The sequence below is a fragment of the Drosophila eugracilis genome, unplaced genomic scaffold (genome assembly GCF_018153835.1).
Source record: "Drosophila eugracilis isolate 14026-0451.02 unplaced genomic scaffold, ASM1815383v1 contig_90, whole genome shotgun sequence".
Lineage (NCBI taxonomy): Eukaryota > Metazoa > Arthropoda > Insecta > Diptera > Drosophilidae > Drosophila > Drosophila eugracilis.
In genome coordinates this window covers 7802174-7821320 of record NW_024573812.1, presented here as the reverse complement: position 1 = coordinate 7821320, position 19147 = coordinate 7802174, and the positions used below count along the sequence as shown (strand labels likewise).

At 42.6% G+C, this 19147-nt stretch overlaps 2 protein-coding genes across 3 annotated transcripts; one reads left to right on the top strand and one right to left on the bottom strand.

Moving 5' to 3' along the window:
• Positions 1–993: 993 nt before the first annotated feature.
• Positions 994–15181, top strand: LOC108112933 (tubulointerstitial nephritis antigen-like). Of its 2 annotated transcripts, none has more exons than XM_017223325.2 (4): positions 994–1388; positions 12904–13094; positions 13452–14437; positions 14511–15181. In XM_017223325.2, exons 2-4 carry the CDS (start codon positions 12932–12934, stop codon positions 14652–14654), a joined length of 1293 nt encoding a protein of 430 aa, XP_017078814.1. In that variant the 5' UTR covers positions 994–1388; positions 12904–12931; the 3' UTR covers positions 14655–15181. The 2 variants fall into 2 exon arrangements, with proteins under 2 accessions (XP_017078814.1, XP_017078813.1); XM_017223324.2 differs by lacking the exon at positions 994–1388 and adding an exon at positions 11502–11627.
• Positions 15135–18827, bottom strand: LOC108112932 (vacuolar protein sorting-associated protein 35). The gene is made up of 8 exons (XM_017223323.2): positions 18681–18827; positions 18281–18470; positions 17488–18221; positions 17195–17430; positions 16801–17139; positions 16183–16746; positions 15940–16123; positions 15135–15877 (listed from the first exon to the last, which is right to left on the bottom strand). Exons 1-8 carry the CDS (start codon positions 18738–18740, stop codon positions 15716–15718), a joined length of 2469 nt encoding a protein of 822 aa, XP_017078812.1. The 5' UTR covers positions 18741–18827; the 3' UTR covers positions 15135–15715.
• Positions 18828–19147: the final 320 nt, after the last annotated feature.

The following is a 19147-nucleotide window of genomic DNA, read 5'->3' as shown; positions in this document are numbered from 1 at the left end:
TCGCTCTGACTTTGACTTGTAATTGTTTGCTTGTTTATGGCTGGCTCACTCGCAGAATTCATTTAAATGCGCTTGACATGAAGTGAGCCGAGATGAAGGCGCAGCTCCGGACAATTAAGCTTAATGCTCGCTCGTTTCTTACGCAATTAAGGATCGCTCTTTCCAAGGCTCTGTCCTTGCCCCATCGGCTTCGATAACTCAATTAGTCAGCACACAGAGAACAATAATTGCTCAAGTTGGTGCTAAGATAAGTGCATTTAAATTGCAATGAATAATTTGTAAAACAATTTTTGATAATGTCAAGAAAAATATGCAAAAAACATTTCTACATTTTTACATTTACTAACCTAAACAACCTTAAAAAATAAAATTGAGACCACTTTATCAGCAATCAAGAGCATTAGTAGAATATTCGAAGGAGATACGATTAATATTCCGGATATTGCTTACAGATATAGACACAATCATTAACAGATTCTGAATATGAATATTATACAATATAGACACTAAAGCTCTTCTACATATTACAGAATGTTAAAGAAATACAGCTGTTAAAAACTATTTTAACGTGTCATTTACTTCCATAAAAACCTTATTTAAATCAATAGTTATACTGCCAATAAAATTCCTTCTTGGATTTTATAAGTTAAAAGTGGCTTTAATTCTTTTTTATTAATGGAAAATATTTACTCAAAACTATTTTCATAGAGAATATATAACTTTTTATTCTAAGTGTTTTTGTTAAAGAGAAAAATAAACAAATACAGTGGAAACACATGGTAACGTTATTTAAACAATATATGCGGTTTTCTCAATTCATTTATTATCAAATATAATATATATTCAATACAAAATTTCAACTTTTAGAAATATATTTATCTCTTGATATCTTATATTTTATATCTTGAAGTTAAGAAGTGAACAAACTGTAGTTGATTTCCGCTCGTGCCTTGTCCTTGTTTTAGGTTACTGGGAATCCACTTTTTGGTTTATTTTTGTTTAAAAGTTCTGAAAAAATTTGCTTGTTCAACGATTTGTTGGCTCAGCGAAATGTGGAAGCCGCCAGGGGCTAGGAGCAAGGGGATCGCTGTGTTGTGGTCGCAAAACGCAAATCGCTTGTCGGCAACCGCTTGTCGGCTTTTGGAGTCGCGTCGTTTCCCCATTCGCAGTCCTCAGATCGCAGCTCGGTCTGCTAACTTGGCTCAGTTTCAGCGTCAGTCTCAGTCTGGGTTCCAAATCTGTCGCGACAGCAAACGCGAGTGCGGATCAGATAGATCAGTCTTTAAAGTTTATCCCCAATTTGACGTTAATTTCAGCTGACTTTCGGTTAGCAGTTAAACTAAATAAAATAGTGCGCGACTTGCAGTGCAGTGAATTGTCTGTGACAGGTGAGAATTTGAAAATAAATAAATAGACAGATAAACCAAAGCCAGTTCGAGCTGCAAATGCAATCGCAAGTGTTGAAATGGTAATTGAATGCGTGGCTCGGCTTGGCGGGAAATCGATATCAGATGGTTTGTCTCCGGATTTGCGGTTGGAAAACAGATATCCAAGACGGAAAAACAACAGCAAGTGGAAATCACTCTGACAGCTATCAGTTAGCCATGGCTAATTAATCTCACTAAGTAAACAGCCTGATCCCTAGTTATGACCTCTAAATACTTGATCTAATTCTCGTGCAGATAAAGAGCTTTTAAGTTAACCCATTTAAGCCTACTCTTACCCCTTTCGCCTGCTGGAAATTTGTGTGCAAAACACAACACATTTATCAGAAATCTGAGCAAACTTGCATTTTTCATAGGACGCACGCTAGAAAGTCTGGAAGATGCTTGTGCCAGTTTGGTCCAAGATCGGGTCTGGGCAAAAGCGCTGATGGCGGTTCGTGGGTGCAGAGCAGATGCAGATGCAGATGCCTTCACCAGATACGGATGCAAAATCGGGCAACGGACCAGAGTCACGCTATTTAAAAGGAAAATATAAAAGAAAGAAAATATCCCGGCCAACACGACTGCAATCGATCATCGCGGAAGAAAGAAGAAGGTGGAATCTGGCGCCGAATTTGTATCTAAAGCCAAATAGACAACCTGGGGATTGCGTCTTATTTTCGATGTGCAGCTGGAATTCCTCCGGCGATGTTTACTTTCGGCATTAGCTTTTGCTGCCGTCAGGGGAACATGTTATTCTAGTTCTGTGTATTTTGCTCCACTGACCGTGAACTTGGGCAAATGGAATTCACGCAAGCCGTCGAATGCACTATCCCATGATTCTGGTGTAACCCCTGGCGAAGGGGTCAGATATCACAACGCAAAAAGTGCTGATTGGGCTTTTAGAATCACAAATGGCTCTATGTAAATGTGACTGGGCTCTAAGGTTAACCAGAATTCGGGCAGGAAGCGCTGTTCGAGCAATCTGTAACAAAACACCAAAAGTCAAAAACCAGAGCAGCCAAATATTCGGTATTTTATGATAATATAGCTAGCGCTACTAATCCCATAAATTTGTCAGTTTTTCATCTTTGAGCGGACAACGCAAACACGCAATCCGGTCCAGTTCCGGCACCTCCTCCCCAACCCCTTGAGACCCCTGATTAAACAACAACAAACAGCTAACGCACACACCTGACGAAGGTGAGTTGGCCAGTGAATGAGCAAAAACCCAGCTACTGGTCTTGTCCAGGTGATGTCATACTTATCTCTGTTTGCGGGATGGCTGGTTAGAGGTTTATGGCAGTGGTAAGAGTTAGGGTTAGGGAATCTTGAACTGTGTAGCACATCAAGTTTGAGTCTCGAGGCGTAGCTCCAAAATTAATTCCTCCTCCCTGCCTTACTTTACGGATCTTCATGTCTCCGATCCGATTTGCATTTACATACTTCTCATAGGTTTTACGACTCGTTAAGTATTTGCCACAGCCCTCGGACTTATTTGATTACCTCTGCGGCATTTGCATAATCAATGATTCGAAAAGCTGAGATGTCTCATATGGCTCATATTTGCATACCACGAAATCGGAATCGAGAAATGGGGAAGTAGTAGGGGAGACCACTGTACAAGGGGAACGTGACGATGTCATTAGGCAAAGCGCCATTTAAATGGATTGGCCTGGGCAATACAAAAACACAAGTCAGCTCGAAAAGCGGCAATTAAAATGTAAATTGCATCACAAGCAGTTTACAATTTGCCATTCAATTGCTCCGTCATCGTTTTGATATATGGCTCATACGCACTGTTAGCCGACTGGCTTGGCGGTTAAGGTTATTTCTATATAATTTCTATATAGTACATAAATATGTTAAATGAACACATTTATTCATTCGTAATCGACACGCTTCGATCTTAGCATATTTTCGTAATTGAATCGAATGATTATTACGGCTATAACGATTGCTACAATGTGGTTATGATTGGCCCGGAGGGATGGCGTGCAATCAATAGACACCCACACCGCCCGGCATTCAACTCTGACCTTTTGCAGGTGATGGAATGCATCTGTTGTTTTATGTCCATTTACTTGGATATGTATATGTTAGCCATTTAACGAGAAATACGATCTGGCGTTGTCACAGCAGTTGCCACTGGCTCTGAATTTGATTTACGGCACGTATCGACTCCCATTCAATCAGTGATTCAATGGCGCTAAATGGAAAATGCACTTAGCTATCACTCGGCTGTCAGCAGGTTGACAAATGACGTCACCGCTGATTATCGCATGCCCCATTGCCACTCGTTTGCTGTGGCAAACACGGCAAATACGGATCTGTATGTGACGTCACAGCCAACCTAAACCCCGCTGCACTGATAGGCCTCTTTCGACTAGGTTGTTTGGCCAAGAAACACGGGCTGTTTGCTTTCCCCTGTCTCTCTGTGCCACGTTATTTGTGGCCCATTAGCCAGTTCACACCTTGGCGAACGCTAAAGTGGCGCCCTGCGATCGAAAACCGGGGACCTGTTGGCACTTTCAATTATGCAACCCGTGCTAATTGAACTTGGCCAAAGTGAAAACCCAGGCCAGAAAGTGACAGCCAGTCAGATCGATAGATAGAGCGAATAAAGCCATAAAAGTTCATGAATGAGCTGAATGAGTAGTTAGAGTCGACAATAGTGGGAATTTCTTATCTAAGAGGCACTCAATTCTGACACCCTTTATATGAAAAACCTTTTGTTCTGCTTATAAAAGTTTTTTATTATTTAAATTAGATTTTAAATAGGTCATTTACAAACGCAAAAGAGTAAGTATTTCTAATTTAATGTGGAAATGTTAAATTTTCTCCCATTTACTAACCTTTTTTTAGACACTTTACTTTACCAAAAACCATCCACTTTCCTTGATTGAAAAGCGCAAATTCTTTTTATCCAAAAATTCCCCTCACATTTTTTGGTTACAATTAATTTATGAGATATTTAGTTTAGGTACTCTTTTGTTCATTAATTTATTATTCGAGGGCAATTAATTTATGATGACATATCGCCCATTAACATCATACAAAGTTTTTCGGCTAACTGCGCAAAATAATGGAATGAAAATGAACTAAACAACAATTGGGGCGACATTGTTGGACAGTTGACGGGCGTGAAAGAGGTAGACAAACATACTTTTGGGTTTCGGTTGGGGGCACGTCATAGCCATATATATCCAAATAGCATCGCTATGATTCAGCCGCAGAAGCGAATAGCATTTTTTGGGCAATACAAAACACATTAAGTCCGATGAGCGAGTGCCTTGTCATCGGCGTGCAGACATTGACACTGACTGAGTGTCACTGACATTGGATGAGGCCGCAATAAAATCGCGTATCCACGAATCTACAAGCCCATATGTGCTCGTACGTACACGTATCGCATGTGTATCTACTGGCAGATACAGCTGTATCTATCGCACGCCAAATGATTCGCACTTGGCATTGACAATGACTTTCTGGCTCTCGTAACAATCCCACAAACAATTGTCGCAAGCAAGCGAAGACGAAGTGGAAACTCTTTCGGGCATCTCAATTAGCCCATTTAACCCACTCAGGATTATGGAGGGAATTGCTCAGCGGGTGATCTTTAAGACTACTTTTAAGAAGTTAGCGAATTTAAGATTATGGAGAGTAAATTAACTAAAAACATTTAATCATATTAATTACTCTGACATTAATATTCAAATTACTGTTTAAGACTTGTTTTAACGTTTTTTTTGATTTGATTAAAATTATGTTTTAAAATTTGACTTCAGACAAATTTATATGATTGATTATCTACAAAGATCTATTCATAAATCCAACATTTTGTTGTTTTAAGCTAAAAATATTTTAATAAATCATAAATCACTTTATTCAAAAATCACGAAACAACTTTGCAGGTATAAGAATTCAGAAAATTCCCAACCAATGGCCAAAAATGCTTGCAGTTGCAATATTCTTATTTAATAAACAGCCCCGTGTGTTTTCTTCGAATGCAGGCAATTTAAATGTCATTCCCCATCGAAAAGTAAAAGTAATTGCTTGGCCGCTCAGATTTGGCCATCTGTTTGAAATGAAATTTTTGGCAGGCAGGAAAAATACTTGGTTGTAGATCTGAGTTCATGGTTCGGCCAATATTTGGCAATGCATTGCAAATGAATAGCTGCGGGGTAATTTTTTAATATATTCGCTTTAGTCCGTAATTTGCTACCTTTTTCGCTTGATTGGCGTACAGAAGAAAGTGCCAAGAGAAGATTCGTCATGCGAATCAGGGGCTAAATCGGAGTCAAGTCAGCTATGAATAGAACGCCGAGTGACACCAACGCTCCAGACAGACAAGCCGCTTGTCTAACATTCGGATTCGGGTTCAGATCGGAGCTCAGATGTAAATCCGACTGTCTGGGCAAAAAAAAACGTTAAAGTCAGCGGGCGGAAGGCGGGGCAGCTGCCGCGATCGCAGATACCAGACTTGTCCCACTGGCCTGCTCGAAGCCCATGAGACTGTAGGCGGTTGAATATGGGACAAACCGTATCGAAATCACTTCTCTCAATATAATTAACACATTTGTCGCGAGCACATATGCAAGGCAATTAATAATAAGTGCGATTGTTGGTCATTGCAAATCCCAAATTATTGAGGGGTAATCGAATTCCGCCAGTTTGATAGCAAATCAGTAAACAGTATTACGTGAAACTAAACAATTCCATTTTTAACCTTTACCAAAACCATGGACTTCCAGATGCCTAGCTTGTGTTACATTTATATCCCAACAAATATGAATTTCCATTTCCTTTATTTACTTATTTGTTGATAATAACTTGTTGATAAATAGAAACCCAAATATAGACCTAAAATTCTATTCCGAATAGAATCGTTGTTTAAGTTTTGAGTAAAAATAAGAATTATAAATAAATATAAAAATAATTTAAAACTTATTATACATTGAGAGAACCCCCACCATCATTCAAATAATACATATACTAAACTTATTTACCGTTTAATGATAGCTAATACAGCATGTATCAGACAACATAGATATCCCAAATTGACGTCATTAGTTTGTGGGGGAGTAAACCGCTTACTTTGGATTATATTACTTAGAGAACTATTACGAGAGCCAGCTTGTAAGCATATCATTTTGTCTATTTCGCTCACCGTTTTATGAGCCACTCGGTTTATTTTTGTTCCCTTAGCTGCAACAATCTAGAAACTTGATGGCTAGGCATTTAAGTTAAGTGCTAACACAACGGCCGGGCAAAAATTAAACGGCAAACAAAGCGGCACGATAAATACGAAACAACAAACACAAAACACAAACCTCAAGAGCCAAGAGTCAGTTCCATAAATCAGCGCCAAGAAAAGCGCCCATTAAAATTCGTCCACTCAGCCGCTTTCGAGCTCAACAGAGCTGTTACAATAACAGAACTTCTTAGCAGAGCTGTTAAAATAACAGAACTTCACAGCAGCGCTGTCGTGCTATCAACGAAATTCTAATCACTTGCTCGCTCCTAAAATTCCCAAGTAGTTTTAGCGCTGGCTGAGTGGAACACCGCTCGCTGCTTACGTTTAGATTGCGAGAGGTGACGATTGGGCACGGATCTCGCTATATAATGCTTGAGGGCCTTGTTCTCCCAACCAATATGTTACGACTTACGGAACAGCCTTGAAAACATCTGATCTCGCCTTTGTTCAGAATGCATATTTGAATATAAAAACTAGAATTATGGATTGGTTTGAGTGATTTGATGATGAATTTGAGAGATGATTGACAAACCGCCTAATTTGGTTACTAGAAGCTAGCTGACTGGCTGACATGTGCGATAATTACTAATCACTGCAAACATGCCAAAATATAGCAATAATATCCGAGTTTTGTGTGTGGGGGGCACTCGAGTGCAGTTCCTAAGAGTACCTGAGTACACCTGCCCTGCTAATAAGTCGACGTCTACAGCTAAATATAGAAGCTTACATACATCCACCACCCCTTGAATTGTTTTCGATGAGCGAATTATTAATTATCAACAACAACTGTTGAGAAAAACAATTTCATTTCGTATATCTGGAGAACAGCAAAAGCACAAGTATCTAAGTTTATTTGTTTTGAAAATTTTCAAGAAACATAAACAGGGAAATAATCATACGCCGCATAATGCGCAATCAGTGAACAGGTGATTATAACAGGTGATTGCGAAGCCTTCGCCAGCGACAAGTTCAAATAATCTTGATCAAGGATTTCAGTCTTCACGGCCCCTAATCTCAGTCCATTCAAGACCAAGGAAACTCATGGAACCATAAAGATATCAAGTGGGAGGCAAATATTTTCTATTTTCGAATTTCCACCTAATCGCTCAGCCGGCGATTATCAGAAATACGCATAAATATCCTCCAGCTAGCCGTGAATGTCCCAAACTCATTAAACAATGACGTAGGTCTAGAGTGTTTGCAAATGTTTTAAAATTAGCCGCTTGGCTGCTTGGATTGCTTTCCAATCGTTCGTGAAATAACTCTTATAAATAGCCAAATTGCTGCGATCAGCTGATATGATTTTGTGATTTCGATTCTATTAGCCTGACCATTAGCCTGGCTAAATCAAAACCAAATGTCGCGTCGTAAAATGTATCAAAGCATACATTGTAAATGCAAAACAAACTGACTATCTGGGAGGGGGTGGGTGTGTTTATACGAAGGTGTGGGGTAGCACCCGGAAACAGTGGGCCACTGAAATCGAAGCCGATCAATAAATTGGCTATCGGGCAGCTGGTCGGCGGCATAATAAACCAATTGTCAAACTGTCAAATTCCAAGCACTTTTTTCTGCACTCGCATAAATAAAATACTTTGGCGCACAAGCAATTCCCGCGTTTAGTATGCCCGACACCTCTGTCGCCGCATATTTGTCTCTTGTTTTCCTTTAATTGTTAATATAATAATTCGCTTTCAATGTCAGACGGCCGAACAAAAAGTATTTAAATTGCACAAAACAAAACACAGACGCCCTGCACTTGATGCCCGACAAGTGGAGTGTAATTGAAACGAATCGACAATTTGAGATATTAAACACAAATATGCCAAAAAAGAAAACGTGACCTCCGCTCCTCTGGGGGATCGTGTTCTTGTCTTGTTTGTGGCTGCCGCCGTTCCAGAAATTGTCCCAATTGATAAATGAAATTAATTCAATTCGGTTTGTGGTCACACTTCCACTGGCTCCATTTCGTCATTACTTAACCAACATTCCACCAAAAATGTAATTGATGCGAATATTGCGTGCCAAATGGGTGGACCTTGACCTTGAAGACACATATCTCAGTTCGATTTATTTGGAAAAATATTTCGCATGCCTAGACGAAATTTCTCTGAATTTCTAGCTGGGAAATACCTTCATTCTGCACTGCATTTCGCTGGAATAATGCCGAAATATTCACACCTCCGATCGGATCAAGGTTGCAGTTTCAACTGGTGACCCCGAACATCAAGGAGAGAGCCAAAATTCCTTCTGCCGTTCGTATACTTCATTAATTGCTTGATCAACAAGTTCAACATTCCCATTCCCGTTCGCAATTGCACATAAACAAAGACAGCCCGTTAAAGAATTGAGCAAATAAATACACTTTTTAATGATCAGTAAATTGATTATGGATGGCTGAAAACGCCTTGGCAACCCTCAATGGATTCTGGCAAATATTTATGCATTCTTTGGTATATTTGGCTTGCAATTCATTCCATTCGGAAACGATTAACCACAGTTATTAATTTCTGGAAATAGCCACATTCCCAGCCCCAAAGAAATTTTTGTAAGCAAATATTTATAAAGCCGAAATTCAGTGACAGGGAGAGCTGATTAAAATTCCGTTCGCCAGCTCCTAGACAATAATAAGCCATTCATGGAGGAATCTCTCGATTTATGGCCAAAGTTTCCACACTTTTATGTCGCCAACCCAGCCCAGTTATCAGTTGGCGCTATGACGAAATACTATGAATCTGTCCCCAAAATTGAACAATGTAAATCGAATCGATAACATCCGCGATAAGGAAGTTACATGTCAGGTAGGATTGGCATTGGATTGGCCCGTTCTTGAACTAGTTTCGGGTATCGAGAATATTTGTCTTCCGCCTGCTCCGACTTCAGGTACTTCTGACCAAGCAATTCAATCCCTCATTATGACTTCAATGCTTTGGAATGCCAGCAATCTATACGGGCCCCATTGCGTATGGCCAGAATACCAATAAATACCTATTGGACCGCTTAGGCACACAAATAATGCTAATCAGGGGCCAATTAAATAATGGCATAATTATGTATGTATTAAAACCCGCTAATTGATTGACCAGTTCAAGTCAGGCATTCGCGATGATAAGGCAGCGAGTCGAATGGACGTGTGTTTCATTCACCCGACGACACTTTAATGACTTCATTTATCCGGCAGATTGTCATCAGTTCCTCACGTTGATAGTTCGCTTTAATTGCATTCCAAATGCTATAAATTTTGTCGTGCCGGCAGCAGTTAGCTTCGGGTATTACTCAAATTTGATGCAAATATTTATGGATTACTCACCCCTTTTCAATGGCAGGGTAATCACTGCACTTGCAATTAGTTAAGCTAACGAAACTGTCTTATCTGGCTCAATACGCATCCCATGACATTCCGTGTCTGCCTAATCTTATCCACGACCTGCCAGCTTGTGGAGATTAGTGGTAAATGTAACCGGCGAAAGGAAATTTACTCAGCCCGCGATTTGATTTGGCCATTAGGCGACACATTCGCCACGGTCTCCATCAATCTCTTTGGCGGGCTTTTGTCCGATTTCGACCGCAGATCGTAATTTGGCCCGCAGCGGACAGAAATCGCTCATAAAACTGAAGTTTAATGTCATGCAAATCGCGTCGGGCGACAGAGCGACTTAATGTCGTCTGATGGCTTTATTTCACACAACGAGCTCTGATTTGTTCGCTATTCGCCGGCGGAGACATGCTTTTTAATTAGCTTTCCTAATGATTTTGGCTTATTTATTCCCGTTTTTAGAGAGGTTATTGTTATTTATGATTCATTCAATAAAATTCCTAGAAATAAGAGGTTATAAAAAAGGAAAATGCTTACACCATGAATGGTGAATCAAACTTTACTTCCGGTTACTGCTTGGCATTCCAATCGCATATTTCAGATTAGTACGAACTCATCGATAAGCAAACAAAGGTTGACCACATAGTTTGTTTGGGTTTTGACTAATGGGGAATTGGATCATCCCTCACGATGACGATGACCAGTTAACTGAGATGATGCGGTCTATAAGCTATTGCAAGTGCTCTTAATGATTATTGCTCATATGCAAAGAGCAGAAGCTTCAGATCGAAGCTAAGTGAAATGGCAGACAGATTGGCGATGATCGCATCCCCAAAACAACAGAAAGATAAAGTACTATATTCTGTGGAATCTCTACTGATTGAAATATGATCGATAGTATTCAAATTTCGCACTGCGTTGGCATAGAAGACGTACCTTAATTTAATTTGATTTGATTCTTGGCTGAAGGCCTTGAACTCAAATTGGGTTCAGCAAGCACATATATATCTTATCAATATATAGATAAGAGAAATAAAAACAAACTCAAAAACTAAAATATACTGCGCACAAACATTCGCCGAGGAATTTGCCCATGAAAGTGGTTCCTAATGATCTTTGACCTAATAGCTGGGCAGCATACCAAACCATCTGCCCACATACTTTCCCACAGCTTTTCCACTGTTTGTCTCTGCTTTCATTACACCGCCTTTTGCGCTTTTGCCAAATTCGGCCAAACATTTTGCCCCCCAAAATACCTTGGGATGCGCTCTGTTAACCCATCAGCCACAGATGACGTATACGCCCCACTGGCAGTAACAGCAGGACGGCTCTCGCGCTCTCCCTTTCTCTCTGTCGACCACCTACGCTATATGGGCTATATGCTATAGCAACCGAGATCGGGCGGCAGAGCAGCGCTGCCAGCAGCAACAATAACAGAAGCAGCCGTAGCAGCAGCAGCAACCTTATGTGGTGGCCCATAATTCTAACTGAATTCAGTCAGCAACCAGCCGCGATCGGAGTAGGAACATTGCGCGATAAGGAAACCGTATATAGCATATATCGCTAGCCCTACAATAAACACAATTATTGCAGAACATTAAGTGCGGGAATTGTGCAAACTTTTCAAAATGTTAGTATTGCGTACGGTTACTGGCCAAGTAAAGTAGAGAGTTTCGATGGCTTCTTGTTTACCAGACTGCTGTGTCAGCTAAGACGCGATTGTTTGGAGTTCAATTTAATGCCATGGTATTTAGAATATCTGCGGCTCCATCAGGAAAAAAAATATCGCTGTGTTGTGTTAGAGCAGTCAAAAAGTGTCAACAATCTTGGCCCATCTGAGATGAAGTTTATAATCCCGGTTGTTTACTGGCCTTCTAATTATAGACTTCTTCGTCACGGCTCCAACTACAATTCAATTTTATTTCATTTTTTGCTTCTCATAGATGCCAAAACTTTATTGCCAATTGGCTGGGCAATTAATTATCAACACGAACTTTCAAATTAATTATCACTAAATTAAAAACGGGTTCAGCATTAGCGAACAATCGACAAAATAAATTCGAATAATAAACCGTGGGGTGGGGAGAATGTTTGAACACCTTCGAGACTTTTGTTTGGCCACAACCACTCGTGATTCAGAAGATATCTAAATTTATAAGTGTGCGATGTCTTCTAATTGAATACATATTGTTATTGTGTTATTGTGGCACCACGGCACCCTCGGCGAAAATGCTGACCGTTCTGTTTTGAGCCAGCAGGCGAAACAGGAAAATCTATTTGCAATTTGCATTTATTTATCAAACTTGGGCTCCGCGTCGTGTTCTCGGAGATAAACAAGTTTAATCTTCGTCTCCGTCTCCAGAATTATCAGCCAAAAAGAAATATATTAAGACTACCAAAACAACATCAAATGAAGGGGCGCTTCCGAGAGTCATTCTTTGGATTTTTCGATTGGTGTGCTCAAAATTTGAATTCGTTGCCGAATCAAAGAACCCAAAACGGACCGAGAAAAAAGTGGGGGAAAAGAAACTTTTTTGTTTAAACCGCGGGCAGGGTTCGTGGATTGGCAAACCAGCTGGCGTCATCAGAATATATATAGCGGAGCTAACTGTTAACGGGTTGCCTGTTTGTCTGTGCACGACCAGCGAATTTCTGATGAGGAGCTGCCCCTATCCGAAAGATATACTAATTAATTATCCCACCCAGACCGAACGGGTTTCTTATCCCCTCACTAAGTATTCGACTGCGATGCACAGGTCGTATGCGCGATGCTAGGAATTTCGTGTATTTGTCTTGTTAATTGTTGACAAATTGCAGATCTCTTATCTGGCTTTTGTTTTAAGCGATTAAATAATATCCGAGAGATATGTGCAAAATTTAAAATTCCGTACTTTCTTTCGATTTAGTTGCAGATTGGATTTTGTTTAAGGAGCCATGACCATCAAGTGCGCCCACCTGGTGGGCCTTTTTGCCCTGCTAATGGGCGTGGCCAGCGCCTTTGATCACACTCTGAAGCGGGACTTTCCGGGCCCGTACTGCGAGCTGCGCAACACCTGCTGCAAGGATCGGCACGACGGCTGCTCGCTGCCCATTTCCAGTAAGAAAAGATTTTCGTTTGTGATTTTTGTTAAATTAACTTTATTATTAAGGAGGATTTTAAAGTTGTTTAACTTGTCGCTAAGAGGGTGTTGGGCTCTACTTAGTAATTTATTTATTAAAATGCAACAAAAAGTATTTTCAAGTAATTAAAAAGGTTATATAATATATTTCAAATAACTGGTTGTCTTAAATAACAGTTCTAAAGGGCCCTAAAATAAACAAAGTTTATTGGCCACTAGACAACTGACTTTGTAGTAATTAGTTTATGATTGTAAAACACTTTCTAAGGGGGCTTAAAGTTAAGAGCAAACATAAATTTCCCATCTGTGAGTTTAATTATTACTCCTTCTTGCAGCCACTCTCTGCTACTGCGATGAATTCTGCGATCGCGACGATTCCAGTGACTGTTGTCCCGACTACCGCTCCTTCTGCCTAAGTGAGCCAGATCCAGTGATCTCCTGCGAGCACAACGGCGTCTACTTCAGCAAATTCAACAGCACGTGGGACAACTGCAACGAGTGCCGCTGCCTGGAAGGCGGAAAAGTGAAGTGCGACGAGGATCTGTGCCTGACCGACGATGCTATCATCAATGGCGTCAACTCCATCCATAGACTCGGGTGGTCTGCCCGCAAGTATGACCAGTGGTGGGGACGCAAGTACTCCGAAGGTCTGAAACTGCGACTGGGCACCAAGGAGCCCACATACCGCGTGAAGGCGATGACTCGTTTGAAGAATCCCACCGACGGCCTGCCTAGATCCTTCAACGCTTTAGACAAGTGGTCCAGTTTTATTTCGGAGGTTCCCGATCAGGGCTGGTGTGGTGCATCCTGGGTGCTGTCTACTACCTCGGTGGCCAGCGATCGCTTCGCCATTCAGAGCAAGGGCAGGGAGGCTGTCCAACTGTCCGCCCAGCAAATCCTCTCCTGCACTCGCCGCCAGCAGGGCTGCGAGGGCGGTCACTTGGACGCCGCCTGGCGCTTCCTGCACAAGAAGGGCGTGGTCGACGAGAGCTGCTACCCGTACACCCAGCACCGCGACACCTGCAAGATCCGCCACAACAGCCGCTCTCTGAGGGCCAACGGATGCCGTCCTGTGGAAGACGTCGATCGGGACACCTTCTACACTGTCGGACCGGCCTACAGTTTGAGCCGCGAGGCCGATATCATGGCGGAGATCTATCGCTCCGGCCCCGTGCAGGCCACCATGCGTGTTAACAGGGACTTCTTTGCCTACTCGGGAGGCATCTACCGCCAGACTGCGGCCAACCGTAAAGCTCCCACTGGATTCCACTCGGTCAAGTTGGTTGGCTGGGGTGAGGAGCACAATGGTGATAAGTACTGGGTGAGTATTAGAAGATATGGTACTTAGCTATCAAGAACCGAAATTCATTGACGCTCTTTTATCCTTCAAACAGATCGCGGCCAACTCTTGGGGTCGTTGGTGGGGTGAGCACGGTTACTTCCGCATCCTGCGAGGCTCCAACGAGTGCGGCATTGAGGAGTACGTGCTGGCATCCTGGCCCTTCGTCTACAACTATTACAACGTGAAGTCGGCTTAATGAGGCTCAGAGGGCCTACTCCTCGCACCGAGCAATCTCGAGCTATGCAGAAACGAAAACAAATTTATCTCATGCTTCAAAATTTTCCATTTACTATATGGCACTCAAAGTGAATTAGGCGCTTCTATCTGTAATGTTTATGCTTAGAACCTAGTAACTAAAACGATTAGCTTTAAGTTGCGCGAACGCATCAAGTTAACTGCCCGCGGTACCCAACCTTTTCCCTACTACTTTTCTCACCCACACTAACTGGTCTCGAAGAAACACGAAACTGCCACTTAACCACCGCTCCATCCCCCGGATACTGCCACAACAACCAGAGGAACCAGAGGAATACCAACATCTAACACCCTTGTAGCGCATGTGATTGATGGAAGGACGAATATTGGATCGGCGAGAGTCTGTAGGATATGTACGAGTGCGAACTCATCGTGTATTGTAAATGGAAGCTAAGTTAACTGATTGATAGACCGATGAAACTTAGTCGGTTTATATATTTTTAATAAACGAATTACTTTACATGTTTATCGATGACGAATTTTGATTCACTTTAGTCCAGGCCACACATCCAGGCAAATTGTTTGCGAAAACAATTTGGTCTTAACTTTATTTTTAATACATATTTATACGTAGCGCGTGGCGATTCATAAATCAATTCGATAATGGTATGTAAGATTGTATAATTTTTGTTTAACAATATTTTCACATAATCTTTTAGGATAGGGTAGGGGATTAAATAGAGTAGTAAAGTAAAAATCCTCTGGGGTTATTTATGCATAGCTAATAGACTAAATAAATCGGGAAAATAATGGAGAATGTTTTTACTTTGCACTTACGAATACGATCGAAATCAAATTGACAAAACAAATGTTGGTCTAAGGCCCACAACTTTCCCAACTATGGAATTTCATTTCTCGCACAAGCAATTTTGATACTCTCGCAGAGGTTCTGAATGGTCTACAAGCTGATTACTAGCAGTATAAAAACGGGCCTGGTCGAATGATCTGCAGGCTTTCAGCTCTGGGTTGCTTGCTAGGGATGTCCGATGTGGGTGGGCTGGGCTAATTGAGGGTGATGCCAGCAAAGGAGACCTCCAACGCCGAATCAGTGGACTCCATGCGACTGCGTATGTGCGCCAGCGTGTTCTTATAATGACTCTCGATCTGTTTCGTCTCCTCGCTGGGTTCCAGATTAGGTAGTTCCTCGTTGACCTTGGCAATCAGCTGAAAATATAAATTTCGTTTCAGTTCAAGAGTGTAAAAAATTTTTAGTAAGCGAAAGTCACCTGGTTAAGCATGGCCACGGTAATGAGGGAGTTTCCACGCTCGAAGTAGAATAAATAGTGATTCAGTAGCTCTACATACAGTTGCACCTGAACGCCGGTATCCAAGCATTGCGAGGCAATGCGAGCGCCCTTCTTCAAGCAGTCCAAGGTCCGCTTCTCATCCCGCATCTCTTCGCCGTTTTGCCTGGTAGGAAATTAAGATATTTTAATAATAATTCAATCAAAGCAATCTATCAAACTTACTTTCCACTCCAAAAGAGAGCGGCACAAGCCACAACTCCGCGGCATTGATCAGGTTTTTTCAGCAACTTGGAGGCGGCAAGCGCACAATTCGTTCTCAGTGGCTCAGCGTTCTCCTCGCCAAAGCAGGACATCTGTTCGAAGGTGGACATAATAAGTGTTATAGCTGCAAGCTGGGCCTTAGAGTCGGAAATCTCATCTTCGTAAAGTGAAAAGGCCTGGGTCATAAATTCATATGCAACAGTTTCGTGGTTTGTATAGCCGATCTCCCCGATAACCAGGGCACCTTGCAGATAAAGACGCAGAGCCAGATCGGCAAGATCAGCCTTGGCCAGCGCACTGATGGTGCTGTGGCAGTACTGTACGATCTTCTGGCACTTTTTGTCCCAGTTCTCATCCTGCTCGGCGATCGCTTTATATTTGAAAGCCAATTGGTACGCGGCGAACACGAGTGGAGGTAGGACATGTTTAAGTCGTTGTCCTCCACCATTTCCTAGATGCTTGCGGGCGGTCTGCAGCATTTTGTATTGCATGTCAGGTTCGTCAGAGCGCATAAGGTGAATGAATCTAAGCAATGAGAAGTTAGTTATACAGATCGTACAAAAACCCAAAGGCACTTACCGTGCCACAACTCCTTGTTCCTCTGCAAACTCCTCGGCATCTAGACTTGTGTTTCCTGCTGCTGCTGTGTTGTCTTTGTTCGTATCATCGTCCTTTATCAACGGCGTGATAATGGTCAGCAGACTATCTGCCTGATCAGCCATGGGAACCACCGTCTCGTTGTCCAAAATATTCATAACTAGGTAAAGTGCCAGCGATTTACGGGAGGTGTAATCAAACTTTTCGAGCAGCGGGCAGAAGTTGTGCAGTTGGATGATGGTCAAGGCGTTGTTGTAGAAGTCGATACAGATGCGCAGGAGGCGGGATAGCTCCTGGTTTACGGACAACAGATGGGAGATGCTGCAAAGAAAGGACACTTAGCAATCATATTAGTCTGATAAAATGTTTTACCAACTTGTTCATGTTCATACGCTGCAGAATTTGTGCAGTTGTGCCCAGCACTTTGTCCACATAGTCAACGCGATCGGGGTACACCTTCTGAGCTAGACTTAGCAAAGCAACCTGCAGCGATATGGTGTCCTCCAAGGGCATGTCCATTCGGGTCTGCACAATATTGGCAACTTGGACACTGAATACTTCAAACAGCTCCACCTCGGCAGGTATAATGGCATCAATAGCATTGCCACTAGTCTAAAAGATATATGTTTTAGTTATAGGGTAAGTATAAGAAATCACGTAAAGTATTACCTTGCCACTTCGCTGGTTGTAGGCAGCCAGCCGCTCGATCAGCGATATAATGATATTCTTCACGTTCACGCCGGTCTCCAACTGGGCACAAGACTTTAGGAAGGGATCGAGTGTCTGCAGGTGGAACTCGTCGGGGAAAACCTGAATGATGCACTCCATAAGGTACTCCTGAGCAATGGCGTCCCGACAACTGACCACCTGCTCCAGAATGCCCGGCAAAATGAGTCTCTGGTAGGTCTCCAAAGTAGCCGACTCCAGCTGCGACAGTCGTACGAGGTTAGTGCCCACCAGGATCTTTAGTTCCTCGCGCTCCTTCTCTCGTCGAGTCTTCTCGCTGGAGTGACCCTGATGCTGCATGCGGACCCACAACTTGTTCATCTCGGCAAAGTTGGTCAGAACAAAGTCAATAGCATCGTACACATTGCCCTCGTGCTCGTTCTCCGCCACCATCACGTCGGGCAGGATGTTACGAGTGCATTGCAGCAGATAGTTGCGCAGGAAAAGACCTCTCAGTGGATGCTGTACACCGCGGCACATCTCCACCAGGTCCTTGAGAATACTGCGCTTTAGGGTGGAGTCGTTCTTAATGTAGACAATGCCCACGGTTATAAGGAGATATAACCGTGGAACAATGGTGTGCGAGTACTGGACCAGTTCGTACAGATCTGTCTTCTTGTCGCTCTTCTCGCTGAGGTACAGCTCAAGGTGGCACAGTTCATTGGTGACAGCCATGTCTGGAGTTAGAATGCCATTAGGCCTGGGTATCATAGACACTTTCTTTTTGATTACTCACACAACTCATAGTAGCTCTTGGGGGAGAGCAGCGAGGTTCTCAGCTCACTCAACATGGTGCTGGCGCACTTGAGTGAGTCCAGCATGCGTTCTTTGTCCAGGAAGTGGTTCATCTGAAAGGCCTGCTTTCTCGCCGCCCCAATGGCCTCGGCGAGTAGCTTCTCCTGGTCATCCAAACCATTCGGCATGGTCTGAAAGGAGATATTGCATACGACATCACTGGCTGAATGAAACATTAATCGATTTGGAGCACAAACAAAGCACACTGCTCGAGATAAGCCTGCTTGGCTTATGCTTGAAGCAAGTCCAGATGCAGTGCCGGAGGATTATTCGAGTTTAAGATAAGAGAGATAGATTACACGTATCCGAGACCCGCAATTTAGGCCTATTGGAGTATTTACCCGGGCGTTGGCGGCAATGGGCACTTGGCCGCCGTATGAGGACGAGCTCCACGGGTACATGGTTGTCGTTTTTGGACCGGGGGCGTTTCTTCTCACCACGGGCAGCCCCTTTTGACGTCGAAAGGGGCGCAGTCAGCGGCTTATACTCGGGACAGTAGGTTATCTGCCAAATAGCACAGCCAATTCCCAAATCCCGGCTTCTGGCGACTACAAGGTGGACTTGGACGCACTTACCATTACTTCAGCGTAGGGGCGGATCGAAATTAGCCAATTATTCTCAAAATATATGAATTTTCGGCGATGTGCATCTGTGTAATAGAACTGGTTAACCACTCACGGTAATACCGATATTAATATACTATAAAGGTTTCGATAGTGAGCGATAGGTCTTATACGGAGCCTAGTATTTTTATTGACGCCAATCCAGAACAAAACAATAGCTCGATTGTATTAACTCAATTTTTCAA